General features: G+C 45.5%; 3 protein-coding genes across 3 annotated transcripts; 2 read left to right on the forward strand and 1 right to left on the reverse strand.

The window, feature by feature from the left end:
- Positions 1,588 to 3,166, forward strand: LOC8067479 (translation initiation factor IF-2). Its single transcript, XM_002439987.2, has one exon. The coding sequence runs from the start codon at positions 1,856 to 1,858 to the stop codon at positions 2,771 to 2,773; it is 918 nt and encodes a 305-aa protein (XP_002440032.2). The 5' UTR covers positions 1,588 to 1,855; the 3' UTR covers positions 2,774 to 3,166.
- Positions 5,808 to 10,495, reverse strand: LOC8080077 (sulfite reductase [ferredoxin], chloroplastic). The gene is made up of 8 exons (XM_002441301.2): positions 10,211 to 10,495; positions 8,748 to 9,530; positions 8,349 to 8,645; positions 7,856 to 8,053; positions 7,430 to 7,564; positions 7,220 to 7,336; positions 6,945 to 7,103; positions 5,808 to 6,209 (listed from the first exon to the last, which is right to left on the reverse strand). Exons 1-8 carry the CDS (start codon positions 10,373 to 10,375, stop codon positions 6,150 to 6,152), a joined length of 1,914 nt encoding a protein of 637 aa, XP_002441346.1. The 5' UTR covers positions 10,376 to 10,495; the 3' UTR covers positions 5,808 to 6,149.
- LOC8067480 lies at positions 14,567 to 15,338 on the forward strand. Its single transcript, XM_021447132.1, has one exon. The coding sequence runs from the start codon at positions 14,697 to 14,699 to the stop codon at positions 15,105 to 15,107; it is 411 nt and encodes a 136-aa protein (XP_021302807.1). The 5' UTR covers positions 14,567 to 14,696; the 3' UTR covers positions 15,108 to 15,338.

Raw genomic sequence — 15,829 nt, forward strand, 5'->3', positions numbered from 1 at the left:
AACATAAGTAGGTGTTGTTGTCATACGCGCGACGCTGCTTGACGCGTCCGTGTAGACCACTGCGCGTCGTGCTCAAGTCTCGTCGTCACTCGCCACATCCATGAGCCATGTGCCCATGTCCTAGCGCCGACACTCACTCGCCGTGCGTTGCACCTACTCACAAGTCGTAACCATCGGCGCCATTGTCGCCCCCTCCTCCACATTCCCGTCCATCGCATAAGCTCACTTAAACCGCTATAATCATGTTATCTATCGTCCCTTATGATTGGCTCTGTCGTGGCTGCAATGAAGCTTTTACATGACGAGGGGAACATAATAATAGGGCCTTGTTTACTTCCCAAATTTTTTTTAAAATTGCTACAGTATCTCTTTCGTTTGTATGTGATAAATATTGTCCAATCATAGACTAACTAGGCTCAAAAATTCGTCTCGTCAATTTCGACCAAACTGTGTAATTAGTTTTTATTTTCATTTATATTTAATACTCCATGCATACGTCTAAAGATTCGGTGTGATGGGGAATCTGAAAAGTTTTGCAAAATTTTTGGGGAACTAAACAAGGCCTAGGTATGAGAAGGGGTTAAATTAAAATGATTGGCCACAATTCTATTGAGAGTTGAGACCGTACCAAGAAAAGATAGATTGTAAGTTAAATTGTATCATGTAGTGTCTTACAGACCTAATATCTTCAAGAGTCTTTCTTAAACTCATTCTATCAACATTTGGATAGCTATCTAAATAAAAGTCATTGCATAGTTCAACACTTTCTTTATATATTGTGCACACTTAAAAATTAGTTTCTTTATACCCTATTTGCTTGAGCTTATCTGCCGAATCGACAAGCCATTCAACAATATTTTCTCTCTCACAATAAATAAGCGAATAATATTTTTCAGCCATGACTCAATCCAATTTTAAAGAATTGCTAGAGTTTTTTTAATAAAACATTTATTCTTATCAACGAGGCAAGATACAAAGAAGACTTCTTAAATTTGCTCTTGCATGCATAAAACTAGTGTGGTTTTAATTGTGTTTAGCTTTAGGCCCCATTTAGTTTCCAATTTCTTTATCTTATTATATCGAATCTTTGAACGCATGTACGGAACATTATATATAGATAAAAAATGATTAATTATACAGTTTGTATGTAATTTGTATGACAAATCTTTGAGCCTAATTAGTTTATAATTGGACAATAATTACTAAATAAAACAAAAATGTTGAGTAACCAAATCTAAAAAATTATGCGAGCTAAGAGCAACTACAATAGATATGCTATCCATATTATATATGCTATTTTATTTTTTAAAGCAAAAATTAAAGTTAAATTGATGTGCTATCTGGTTTGCTAAAATAGCAAGTTTGATATTCCTAAACATTCTCTTGTCATATATAGCATGTTGTCTTCACTAGTTATCATATACAAATGTTGTTGTAAAACTCTATGTTTTGAGTGAGTTTTTTTTACGCAATGGCTAAATCTTGTAGTTTAGAATATAATTTAACAAGGCCTTAAACGTTGGAAGTGTCCTGACAAATAGAGCTGATTAGTTAAGCACGCTTCGTCAGAGAGATAACAAACGTTGGTCGGTAGTAGTGACTGGTTCAGCGCTTTTGACTCCCGGTCTCCCACCACAACTGCTCTGCTCCTCACACAACTCAAAGCACAAGGGGAGGGAAACCCAACACCACAGTGACACGGTGCCACAAGCCCCTCGGGCCTCGTCTCTCTCTCCAGTGCAGTCTCCACTGCTTCCCTCCCTCCCGCTGCCAAGCACCACCAGCTCGCGGGAAAGGGTAATGGCTGCCTAGCCTAGCTCAGCAATAAGCAAGAAGCAGGAGTAGTAGGGAGGCAATGGGTTGCTGCATCAGCAAGAAGTGCGACGAGCCGCCTGGCGCGTCGGCTGGGGAAGCTTCCCGGCGTCGGTCGGAGGCGCGCGACCCACCGCCACCCCCGCCGGAGGAGGAGACGGTGAAGGAGGTGCTCTCGGAGACCCCGAAGGCCAAGCCAAGGCCCAGGCCGAGGCGCGTGGCCGCGTCGGCGGGGCAAGAAGCAGGGGAGACGGCGGCCAAGCCGAAGCTTGGCACTGCTAGGGCGAAGGATGGTGGTGGCGGTGGCGGCGGCAGGCCGCGGGTGCGTCGGGCGGTGGGGCCGGCGCGTTCCGGGCCTTCCGGCGACGAGAAGTCGGAGGTGGCGTCCGAGTCCTCGGCCGCGACCACCGCGACAGGCCCCGAACGGTCCCCGGCGAAGGCGTCCAGGAGGCGGGCGGCAGCCGTGTCCGGCGAGGTCGCGCGCGGCGCCAGGCGGGAACGAGGCGTCCCCGGCGGCGCCGGCGGGCGCCCAGGCGGCGGCCGCGCGTCCCCCTCGCCGCCGCCGCCGCAGCAGCCGCGGCGGCGCGATACCGTTACCGGGGAACGGCCGGCGCGGAGGTCCCCGTCGCCCGCGGCGAAGCGGACGCAGGAGCAGCGCCGTACGGTCGCGGGCGCCGGTTCCGCAGCCTCTGGGACGCAGCGTAAGCCGCCTGTGCCCATGGCGAGGCCCTGTGGGCGCGCGTCGCCGCGGCGTGGGCAGGAGGCGCCCGCGCCCGCGCATCCCGAGCTGTCGCCGCCGCCGGCGCAGCCACGCGAGCCTGAGGATTGTTGTGCGTCTCCGCCGCCGGTGCTACCAGAGGAGAATGCCGGGTCGGCCGACGCCGCCGTTGCCGGCGTCGGTGAGGGGAAGGAGTCGCTTGACAACCCGTTGGTGGCCATGGAGTGCTTCATCTTCCTGTAGCGCTCACTGACCTTCTCCTCTCCCATTCTCAGCTGTCACCTGTCAGCCAAATTTCTCCACAGTAACGAGCTAGCTTTAGCAGTGTAATTTGGTGAGTAATCACGTCGTGTAAAACGTTCCCCTGGGTTGGCTTTTTTTTATCCCCGCGGGAGAAAAATTACTCCCATGTTATTTCCGTAGCGGCTAGCGCCGTCAGATTCAGATCACAAGGCTCTCTGACGTACTGTTGTAGTGTCGTTGTCTCGCGTTGCTTTTGTTATGTTATCTGTAGAGTACCTCCGAATCTCGGATCATGCATGTCTAGTTCTAATCTTCTGTTACTTTTGCAATGCCGAATCATTTCAGAGCTGGAAAGGCATTCCATTTGTTATAGAGTATATTTGCCATCCTCTACTACACTGTCCGCCCGATTCGCATTGCTGTCCACCATTGTTCAAGAAATACACTTCCGGTGCCCAGTTCAAAACTTTTTTTTTTCGAAAGATCGCCCAGTTCAAAAACTCTGCTCAAGGAACACGGCTACATAAAAAGCCATCTCGTGCATGTCCTGTGCTCCTGTCTCCTCGCTCGTGTGCAACCGCATTGCCGATCCAATGCGACGGGAAGCCTCAGGTTTGGCACACGAGCCCTACCAAGGCCCACTTTAGGCCTCGAGCTAGCGTAGTATTTTCATTTATATTTGATAATTATTATTTAATCAAATACTAAGTAGATTTAAAAAATTCGTCTCGTAAATTATTTAATGCTCTATGTATATATCATAAATCTTAAAAAGTGTACGCGACCGGATTGCCGGTCCATTGCGACGGGATGCCTCGCGCCCGCATATTCAATGGCGTGGTCTCAGGTTTGGCACCCGAGCCCTGCCAAGTGTTCCTTCAATGCCGTAGCAGGGGGGCACCTTGGCAAGTGTCAAAAGCGCATCGCAGCAGGACAAGTGTACGCGACCGCAACGGGAGCTGCTGTCGCAACAGCGGTAAAAACTCCCCGGAGCTACATGGGCGCGCGCGCAGCGCATTGCTTTGCATCTCTCCAGTAGTACACACGCAGCCCTCGCGGAGTCAGGGGTGGTTCGCGCGTTCTCAGTTCTCACCGACGCGCGCAAGTGACACTGGCAGGCGGCAGCGACGACACGACACCCACGCGCGCCCGCGCGGCGCCGGTCAGGGATCAGTGATCTTCACCAGGTCACTCGGGTCACGTGGTTCGCGCGTTCAGCCAGGCGGACGACCAGACCAATGGCGCGCGCACGAGGCGCGAACACGACGGGCTGACCCCGCACGGCCGCAGCCGCACTCCGTGGCCGCCTGTCCGCCGCTCCTGCTCCCCAGGCCTCTTTTCGCTTTCCTGTTCCAGTCGCGCCGACACGTTGCCGTTGCGGCGTTGCCCTCCCCGCCTCCGCGACGGTTCTGCTGCCGCTGGCCGCTGGCGCTGCCCCGTACCTACCGGCGGCTAACCGAGCCGATTTCCTCCGGTCGGTTTCCTTCCACCGCGGCGCGCGGCAGGGCGGGGGAGGGAGATCGCACTCGGGCTCGCGCCGGCCGACCAGCGGGGATCTTTTACCAGGACCGAAGCAGTGGGCCGGGGGGACGGGCGCATCACGAGCCCCGATGCGGCCGGCGGGCGTGCAGCGGGTGGCAGGCAGTGAGGCCGCTGCGCTTTTGCCCGCCACTCGCCCGCCCCACGCGGCCTTTGCGTTGTGCCTTTGCAGTTGTTGCAGACGGGGTGCAGTGCAGCCGTGCAGCCAGCAGTGGCAGCGGCAGTTTCTTTGATGCGGGGAAAAGGGCACTCGCGTGCCGACATGCGCCAGTGACGCCGAGCCCGTCGGGCCCGCCCTTTTCCTCGTTGCGCCGCAGCTTTCTGGTGCCGACCCTTTTCGATTCTGGGGTATCGCGACATCAGTGGATGCTGCTGCCGGTGCGTGCGCGTCGTACTGCTGCTGCTGCTGCTGCTGCACTGCACGTCTCGGGCTCTCGGCACGCAACGAACACGCCAGCCCAGAACAGGTCCGTATTACGTGCAGGCCAGGCCCAGGCCCTGTTCCACCAACTAAATTTTAGCTAATTAAAATTATTTTAGTTACTCTTGAGTGACTAAGGGCACTCACAATGCAAAACTCTATCACAGAATCCAAGACACTTAATTACATATTATTTATGGTATTTTGCTGATGTGGCAGCATATTTATTAAAAAAAGATGTAGAAAAAATAAGACTCCAAGTCTTATTTAGACTCCAAGTCCACATTGTTCGAGGTAATAAATAACTTTAGACTCTATGATAGAGTCTGCATTGTGAGTGCCATAATGGAACTAAACTATTTTATCCCTTTTTAGTCAATGTGTTTGGAACTTTAGCTACTAAAGTGACTAAAGTTTAGCTAACTAAAATTTAGTTGGTAGAACCAAACAGGGCCTAACAACTGCTGAATTCAAATCATCAAATGCCTGCTTCCCAGAAACCTCATGCAGAAGTTTCTCTAAAAAAAAAAAAAAACTCGTGCAGACCTTAGTTAGACACTTGGCATGTTTAGATGCACTAAAAAAACCTACTAAGACTTTGTTTAGTTCTTTTTTTTTTGGTTTTGAGCACTGTAGCACTTTTGTTTTTTATTTAGATTGTCCAATCATAGGCTAACTAAGATCAAAGGATTTATCTCGTTATTTAAAGACAAATTGTGTAATTAGTTTTTGTTTTCGATTATATTTAATGCTCTATGTATGTGCCACAAAATTCGATGTGACAGGAATCTTGAAATTTTTTTTGGGGGTGAACTAAACAAGACCTAATTATACAATTAACTGTAAATCACGAGACAAATCATTAAGCCTACTAAGTCCATAATTGGATAATTTTTTATCAAATACAAACAAAAATACTAAAATGTGAAAATTCAAAAAGATTTTACATCTAAACAAGACCTTAGACCACAGGGGGTACAGCCTACAGGCGGCCGTTCCAATCATGGCTAGAGCCAAGAAAATTGGACACCTCTGTCGAATTTATTCTAAGGCACAACTTCGTGATGAATTGAATTAAGTTCACAGATGGCTCGGTCGAATTTATTCTCAGGCACAACATCGTGAGGAACTGATTCAAAGTTCACAGACGCCTCGGTCCAATTTATTCTCAGGCACAACCCTGCGAAGAATTTATTCAAGTTCACAGAGGTTTCCTTGACAGTACACACAACAAATTTCGATCACTCGACCCAACAAACATAGCAATTGCAACGCGAGCCTTTCCTTTTCTGTTGTCAACGGAGTTGACAACTTCTTTTCTCGTTTTATCTGGAGAGCCTTCATCATATAATTAATTAATCCCGTGGCCAAAATTGTGCTGGGAGCCTGGGATTTTATCTGATGGAAGTGAGATCTTCATGCGGCTGATGGTGACTCTGCCCACTTGTTCACCACATCTTTCAATTTGTCGAATCCCTGGAATACGAGAGATGGGTTAGGTGATAAACTAAAGACAATTTCAGAAACAGATAGAAGGAATAGACCAAGACAGCAAGCGCCAAAAGATCGCATGCAAAATAGAAGGCGCTGCATGTAAGCAGTCAGCTTCACTAGTGCTGCCAAGGGTACTATCCTGTATACAGAAAAAAAAAGCCTGCCATATTCAAACAAATATGTCTCATTCACCGAAAACTGCTATTCAGGGATCAAAATCCCACCTTCTGTAAAAATTCCATCTGAGACTCCCATTGCACCCAAGCAAAAATTAATTAGCACAATCAAAGACTAAGATGTACAACTCTAAATGATGGGCTAAGCATTCCATACTGGCCCATAGTTTTTGTTCAAACACAGGGTTTCTTGCATGACATAATTCCATAGCACCATGTTGAACATCTTATTCAATACAAACAGTTGCAATAGTTATGTAAATTATGAATATTATCCACATTCATGTAGCATTTCAGCTGATTAGTAAGTGATTATTGAAAGTGCAGGTGCAACAGTTATATAATAGTGACGATTGAACAATCTAGTTAGTTTTCCACTGTTTTACAAGTAAAGATGTCAGGAGAAGTTTGAGAATCGCATAAGAAATATTCTGAATCTTGAGACTGGCAATCGAGTGAAATCATAAACCATTCACCACCTCCAAATGGACTAAATTACTAACATGAACACCATATGCAGAAAAAAGAAGAATCCACTCACCGTTCGGTTTGTGAAGCTTCCAAAAGATTCACCTTCCTGGCGCGTGCTATTCCAATAGGAAAACAGAGGTTCTAAAACCTTCTCAATGTCATCAAGCTTCACTTTATCCATAAATGATTCTGCTAGCGTACTCTGGTTTGGTGTTCCACCCAGCCAGATCTATTGGTCACAGAGTAGAGTGCAATAAATACAAAAGGAACACAAAACTAAAGAGGTAAGATTGCCAAGCGAATGTAATCAAAGTGATGTGTAAAATATGTCACTATTCTTGTTACCTGGTAACTTTTTGGGCCATCACCAACAAAACCAAGCTCTGCCATATATGGTCTAGCACATCCATTAGGGCAGCCAGTTATCCTCACAACCACAGACTCTGAATCCTTGATACCAACCTATTAAGCAGATACAGTAACATCAAATGACAGGGCTCCAATACATATTATGCATCTGCTAAACTGATTTATCACAATATGACAGACAAATACCTTGTTGAAAACTGTCCTAATCCGTTTAAGAATGGGTAAGATCCCCCGTTCAGCTTCTGTTTGTGCCAAAGGGCATAGTGGCAAGGCGGGGCATGCCATGGAAGTTAAATTCAGGGGGTCAACATCCTGTGGTTCCTATATACATGAACGGTTGAACACCGACTTCAGTTATATTCCACCAGCATACCAAAATGTTGCAAAATCCAACTTACATAGTAACTAATCCTATTTGCTTATATTTTTTTCTTCTCTGAATTTCCAGTGTGAGAAAGCTTTATTATGTGCGGAACGGTTATAACAAGAACAATGTTATCAATCAGAGCAGCAAAAGAGGCAAGGAGAATTGAAAGAATTTTATGTAAACCCAAAAAACATGTAATTGATCCTTTCAAACCAGAAGAATAAAACAGAGAAAGGAAATCTTACCAGCAGGCCAGCTTGGGCAAGAGCTGTAGTAATGGGTTCTCTCCATGCCTGATCAATCCCACATAAAATAAGATTTTGGTTTGGGGTAATACTAACATCCAAATTATACTTCTCGATTATCTCTCGTAGAGTTTTCTTTGCTTGCCCACCAACACGACCGTTATCAACATGCACTCCATAGAATAATTTCCCATCACCCTAGGAAAAAAGAGGAAATTTAGAGCTCAAGATATAGATAATAAGAACAAAATGTTGAGACTAAGCAAGCATGTAAGTGAATTACTAACTTATCAAATGCGCTCTTCTTATAGAGCACAAAGTAAAGGCAAAGTACAAGTATGTCATGTCAACTAGAACAAAACCACGAATTACTTGGACTATACTTACTACAAGGTAACATTATTTTTTTCCTTTCCTTTTTTAGGGGTGTTGGGTAAGAACACAGATTATCATTAGTTGCCCAAGACAACAAAAGAATCATATCAAATAATACCTGTTCTTGCCAGCCAAGGTAGCTGTTAAACTGCCACTCTGGCAATGGTCGGAAACTTTCGAACTTCTTCCCGTAATATTTTTCAACTTCAGCCCGAAACTTGTCGATTCCCCAACGGTCAATCAAATACTTCATCCTACTATACTTGCGATCATCCCTTCTTCCATTTTCCCTCTGTGTGACGACGATGGCCTTTATAGCATATAATATATCTTCTTTCGGAACATAACCCAACGGATCAGCCAGCCGAGGGAATGTAGTTTCCACTCGGTGTGTTCTTCCCATGCCACCACCAACCTGGAAAATAGGGTAGTAAAAACATTTAGAATAAATTAACATGTAAGAAAAGAAAATTACCCAAAAGCAGAGTAGGTTCAGAATGTTTTTCATAGGCCTTACATAGATGTTAAAACCAATAGGTTCTCCTGCATCATCTGAAACAACAACGACACCTATGTCATTGGTCAGAATATCAACAGAGTTATCACCAGCCGCGGTAACTGCGACCTTGAACTTCCTCGGCAGATATTGGGTGCCATAAATTGGCTCAGGAGAGTCAGGGAAGTTTGTTCCATGTGAGTTGTCATTGCGGGCTTTTGTCACCTCAGGAGGCTCTTCAGCTGACATTATCTTTTCTCCATCCACCCACAGGTCATAATAAGCCCCAGACTGTGGTGTAAGAAGTGTGGCAATGTTCTCTGCTGTTTGTTGAGCAAAAAGGATATCCTTTTTGACATAAGGTGCTGCAGGTGCAAGTACATTCCTGTTGAGATCACCACAAGCGCCCAATGTTGAGCCCATATTCTTTATGACAGTGCTGAGAACAGTCTTCAAGTTCTTCTTAAGAACTCCGTGCAATTGGAATGTCTGCCTGGTCGTCAGGCGGAGTGTTCCGATTCCAAACTCATCAGCTAGTGTATCCATAGCCAAATAAAGTTGGTTTGGAACTTTTCCACAAGGATTCTTTGTCCGGAGCATAAATGAGTAATTCTTCTGCCCACGGACATCCCGATCAGTTTGCTGGTAGCTCCCATGAAACTTGATCAGCTGAACAGCACTCTCGTTGATATTTGGGGCCTCTGAGACCAACTCCTCGTTCAAAGGGTACCTGAGAAAATTGCTCTTTTCCTTTATTATCTCAACCTTGCTTCGCTTAACTTCAGAAGCATCCTTCTTCGCAGGCTGCAGGCATGATTTACAGTTCGAATTGTCAGAAAATTCCATGACTGCAACTGCATACATTTTCCAGTAAATAAACTAAATTGGCATTGCATACTCTAAACAAGGTTCTAAGTTTTAACCGACATTCCAGGGGGTATAGGCTAATGTAATGCAAAGGCAGTTTTATTTTGGGGAAAGTTTATCAATGTTTCGAAACAGAACATTTCCCACTGAAGACAAAAGTCAAAGCTTTACCTCACTTCGTTCGAACTTCGAAGCCATTCTAGTATAAAATGGCAATACGGGAAAGTACAACTAATCTAAACAATTTTGCCTCCTTAATTAATATATAGTGAATGGCGCAACAAAAATCAAGATACACTCAATCTAAGTACAGTATCTAACACCACCACCACTGGACATTTTAACGGAATGGACATATTCACCAGCAGGCACCAGCATCAACTCAAATGAGTCGTAAATAACGCAAAAGTAAACTCGAAAAAAAAAACGCCCAGGACCGCATGTCCAATTGTCCAAATCACATTTCAGATTTCATAGTACTATCATTTTCAGCAAAGCATCCCTACTCCTTAATTAATTCCCTTAAAAAAAAGGAACCCATGATCCCGTAGAAATGGCGGCGCCCCGAACAGGAATCTCTCCCGTCGAAAGCTCGAAACCAAGAGACACATACTCACCGCGGAGACGGCGCGTATGCTGCCCGCGGACGCGCCGCCGCCGCCTGGCTGGGCCGCGGCGGGTGGCGCCACCCGGATCGGCCTCCCGAGCATCCGCGACCTGGGGAGCTGCGCCGCCGCGCCCCGGAAGCCGGGGAACTCGGCTCCTCTGATCGCCGCCGACATCGCTGGAGCCCGGAAGAAGGTGGTGGCCGTGCGGAGTTGCGGCGGCGGCGGAGTAGCTGCGACTGACGAGCGAGGATATATTTGTCCGCGTTCGCTCGCAGTGTCGAGGGGTCGTGGCTCGCAGACGACGGGTACGGTGCTTTTATTGGGGCGGCAGGTCCCCACCGGGTGCATGTGGGTGGAGATCACTCGCGTGGACGCGGTCCATGGGAAATGCTCGACGTCGTATTGGCGATGGTATCGGAGGGGCCGGTGCGTCAGTGATCCATAGGAACCACGGTGTACGCACGCGGTGCGGGATGGGGTGGCGAAGACACGAACGGCAGTGGTGAAGCATCGCGGCTGTCCACACCTGACGACTGTGGAGGCCACGCGTCCCGTGCCAGCCACTGACAAGTGGACTACGGTCATGGTAACCCAGCCTGTCAGTCACACAAGGGAGTGCTCCCGGTGCCTCGTAGCGTATAGCACTCGCACTGCCTGGTCGTAGTAGTAGGCACGAGGCGGCCAAGATGCGCCCTGCACTTGCAGGCGTGCTCGGCGGCTCTGGATTGGCCCGGCATCGTGCGGGTGCATTGAACCTGGACGTCTTTTTCCGTTGCCAAAAGCTGGATTCCCCTCTCCTTCCTCGCCTCCCTTTCTCCTTCCGCGCCCGCAGCCGCACCGCACGACAGAAAAGTGAGGTCAGAAATGAGATCAGGGGCCAAATCTATTCTCTGTGTGGCCCGTGGGCCGGGATCTCGTGTGGCAGCTTGCACTCTGTTCCTGCCGTGATGCCGCGACGCAGCGACGGCGAGTGGCCTCCTCGTCTCGGGATGTTTGGTCTGGAATATTAAAATTTAATACATAATGTAGTATTTTATTTTATTTAATAATTAATATTTAATAATAGACTAATTAGGCTTAAAAATTTGTCTCTTAAAATTATTCTCTAGTTGTATTTTTAGTTTTGTAAATAATCTATATTTACTACTCTAAAATATCCAAATATTCGATATAATGGGTGATAAAAAAATTGAAAGAAACCGAACAGGGCCTCGTCTCGTTGTGCCTCCTGTCTCTCGGGCCTTATATATTTCTATCCAAAATACTTTTAGATTTTGATATTATAACATTTTCATTTGTATTTGATAATTATTGTCCAATTATAGACTAACTAAACTTAAAAGATTTAACTCACAAATTAGAAATTACAGATAAATTGTATAATTAATTATTTTTTATTTATATTTAATGGTTTATATATATGCTGTAAGATTCAATTTTACGAGAAATTTTGAAAAGTTTTAGATTTTAGGGTGAAGCCCACACTCTCTTGTGCTTGGATACGGGGCACACGGCCACGCAACGGATAAAATGTACAGTGGGATTTGCAACCCCGTTTCGAGGAAATTTTGCGGATCATTGGCGGCGTGTCACGGTGGCGGCTGAGTGCGTATGTGCATACTGCATGCACGGGCGCAGCCGGTGCTGATTCTCTGCGCCACAGAGCTGAGCCCGGGCTCCGCGTATTGTTGTGTTTCTTTTCCTTTTGCGGGGGATGCCTAGTGCTTTCAAAGTGTCAACGGGTCGGCCGTCGGCGTCACCACCACCCGTTTCGCTTTCAGAGAGTGCACGTCAAGATCTTGGCAAAAGTGAGTACGGATAACTAGATAAGAGCATCTCCAATAACTTGGTATTTCAACATGCTATCCTACCAAATTTGCTAAAAGTATAAAAATTCTCCTCCAACAACTCCTTATCTCAACTTGCTCAATTTCCCAAGTTGCTATCCAGAGGTTTCTACTGCCGAGATTGTCAAGTTGCTATCCCGAGCGCAACTTGTTGGAGACACATATTCTTTTACCAAGTGAGCGGATCCTATCTGTCATCCTCTATTTTTACCAAGTGAGAATAGCAACTTATACCCTGTTTAGTTCCCCACCCAAATTGTTTTCATCCATCCCATCGAATCTTTGGACACATGCATGGAACATTAAATGTACATAAAAAATAAACTAATTACACAGTTTGGTTGAAAATCGCGAGACAAATCTTTTAAGTCTAGTTACTCCATGATTAGCCTTAAGTGCTACAGTAACCCACATGCTTAATAGATTTGTCTTGCAGTTTCCTGACGTGCTATGTAATTTGTTTTTTTATTAGTTTCTAAAAACCCCTCCCGACATCCTTCCGACACATCCGATGTGACATCCAAAAAATTTTCATTTCCAATCTAAACAAGGCCTTATTGGAGACACATCCTTTTTTCTTTTGCTAAACAAATTAGCAACTTGCTATAACTCAAGATTTGACAAGTGAATTTGTTGGAGAGTTTTTTTGGGCAGAGGACATCTGAGTTCTTACCGCTCATGTCCGAGGCCGTTTGGATCAAAGGATTTTCATAGAAAGTTAAAGAAAACCAAAATAATAAAACACATATAGAGTATAGCTTAGCTGCTTGGATTTATTGTGACGGAAGCTATCTAGGGATTTACCAAGATAAACAAAATGTTTGTCAAGCTGTGATGTGTAGTTTGATTCATTGTTTCCATGCTTTCATGCCGATGGTCTTTTTTTTCTCACCCTCAGCAGAGGGTTTGTGTAATTGTATTTGTATCTTGAGCTAGCATTCAGATTTGTTTTTCTTTTTGAAAGTACTCCTATTTATTTTTACGCCAAAATGGTACTCCTATTTATAAACCATGGGCTCAAACCAATTGGGACCGGACCAAGGCAGCCCACTCCAAACTGGCCGAACTTCTTCCTCCTAAGCCCAATTTATACCGAACCGTTTTCCTAGTGCGGGCCCAAAAACGAATACCATGAGCCCATGTTTACAACATTAGCAGGCTGGGAGCCCATGTTTGCCCAGACTGCTTTTAGATTTTTTTTGTTTTCGGTTTTATGTATTTGTTTGTCATCAACCATATTATAGTTTTTTTTTCAAAAAAAACCAACCATATTATAAAGTTTAACCATAGGTTGATTAAGGGTAAATTTTAGATCCATGAGCACTAAATTATCAGTTAGTGGTTCCAAATAGACCTGCTAATTATTAGCTAGAAGCTTGCTACCTATTAGTTCAATTTATTGGTTTGGAGTTCCTAATAGACGCTAAGAACATCTCCAAGAGTTTCTAGAACCCACTTTCCATCTTTTTTTGGCAAGATTGAAAAAACCCTCTCCGCAACAACTCTTTATCTCAATTACCAATCTTTCCACACTTGAAAAAAACAATCCAATCGTGCGTAAATATGCGTGCACATATCTAATCAGCTGGTTCAGAGGTGGAAGGACGTGGCGAAGAATAAAGGAGAATGGATACAATTTCTTGTGCAAAATATATATGAGAAAAAGAAATTACGTATGAAAGTGGCTGATATGATTTTATTTTCTAGCTTTTAGGAGCGATATATTGATAATGGTTAGAGAAAATTAGCAAATATGCTCCCTACTTTTTTTAAGGCTTGGAAAACTCATTGATTTACCTTTTTTTTGAAACTATTGAATATGCTTTATTAGTTTGTATAAACTCCAACTCACTATCCAACCGCTTTCCTTATTGATATGAATAGAGATTTTAGTGAAAAATGTCTTCAATTTCTAATTAAATATCTCCTATATTCTGAATTTTTCGCTAGTCAAATATGATAAATAGGATTACGTATCTAGAGTACACACAAGATATAATGAAATCGTTGGAGGGTGAAAAAAATATAGGAAGCAACTTTTATTCAAATAACTCTTTAATTAATGATTTAGATAGAATATTCAAAAAAATGATTTAGATAGTATATTTTTTTTAAAAAAAAACTCTTAAAGATGAACTTAGCATGTGGATCCAATCGGGCTCTTGCTAAAAAGAAACTCTGTCGCTATATTGATCTCACCACGCAGCCCAAACCCATCGTCATCAACCAATCCACAACAGTGACAGCCAATCAACACACACAGTCCTCTAAGTCCTAGATAGGTAACACGCTGTCAAGAGTGAGCACTCAGCTGGATACGGGCTGTCAGCACTTGGGCGCGGCTTTCTGTCTACGGACAGAACCAGCTAATCGCACGGTCAAATTAACAAAGATAGATCAAACACCACCACGGGTACAAATGGCGGGGACCCAACCCGTCAGCAACAGCTAGACAGGCCGCCGGCCGGCCAGAGCCTCTCTCCCCCAACAGCCCCCGTGTTTTAAGCCAGACAATCAATCAAGCGCGCTAGCAGTGAACGATGCTGCGTCACGCAACACCAACGAAGCAGCTCACCAAACCGGCCACGAATTCGATCTCAAGCAAAAGGCTGGCGGCCACGGGCGGCGAATCACCGGAGAAATGCTAGATGGTTTCCAGCGAGACTCCTTCGTTTCCAAGGCTCCTCCTCCCCTCCCCTACCTGCACTACCTGCAGCCTCAGACCCGCGCTGCATATATATAACACCCCAAGCGATCTCGTCCCCTCCATATCCACGATCCGGCCAACACGCTGCCTCCACAGCTTCTTCCTCAGCTGCACTCGCAAGCAATCCGTCTCGTCGTTCCACTACCAAGAACTAACGAAGCAAATGGCGGCCACTCTGAAGCTCAGGATCCTCACCGTGGCCGCGGCGGCCGCCGTCATCGCCTCGTCCCTGGTCGGCACGGCCTCAGCGGCTGAGGGGCCGGCGCCCGCTCCGACGTCCGGCGCGTCCATGGCCGCGCCGGCTCTTGCCGCTGCGTCCTTCACCGCACTTGTCTTCGGCTACCTCTTCTAAACGTGCTTGACGATCGCGCATGCACACCGTGTTGTGCCAAATTGTTTGCCTGCTCAGATTTTCTCCTTTTTTTTCTCGTGTTTTGGTGTGTATGGGTATGTAATTATGTGTTCATCTATTTTATCATGATTATGAATCTTGTAATTAGTGCATGGATATATGTATAGAGAGCTGCAGTTTGGTTATTTTTACACTGTTGAGAAATGCTAATTGGAGAACTCTTGGAATCAAGTATTGGAATTTTCACTAATCTCCTCTCTTTGTGGCAAAGGCAGCAGCTCGTATATAGAGCACTAGTTGGCATTGGCAACAAACGCCTCAGGAAATAAAGAACCTCTGCTAGTCAATACCAGCCGACAGCCTGCCATCCTGCAAGAAGGCACATTATCCACGACTATGCATCTTTATAGTGGTTTAAACATCTGTACATGTTTCTTTAATTTTTTTTATCAAAAAACTTGCAGAATATCACTCTAATCAATTGAGTCGTCCTTTTAGTATCTCGCGACTTCAATTTGTTTCATCCGAAGGTTCACCAGATACATTTATCGCGTTCGATCCTGCAAGCATCGAAGACACCATGTGCAGACATCAATAATCGAGTGATTCCCATTGAATATAACTGGTACAATATAAGAGCAACAAGACCCTATCTTCGGTGTTACGGATCACCCATCACATAAGAAATTTTTTTATTCAATATGGCCGCTGCAGGACGTTCC

This window comes from Sorghum bicolor, chromosome 9 (assembly GCF_000003195.3).
Source record: "Sorghum bicolor cultivar BTx623 chromosome 9, Sorghum_bicolor_NCBIv3, whole genome shotgun sequence".
Lineage (NCBI taxonomy): Eukaryota > Viridiplantae > Streptophyta > Magnoliopsida > Poales > Poaceae > Sorghum > Sorghum bicolor.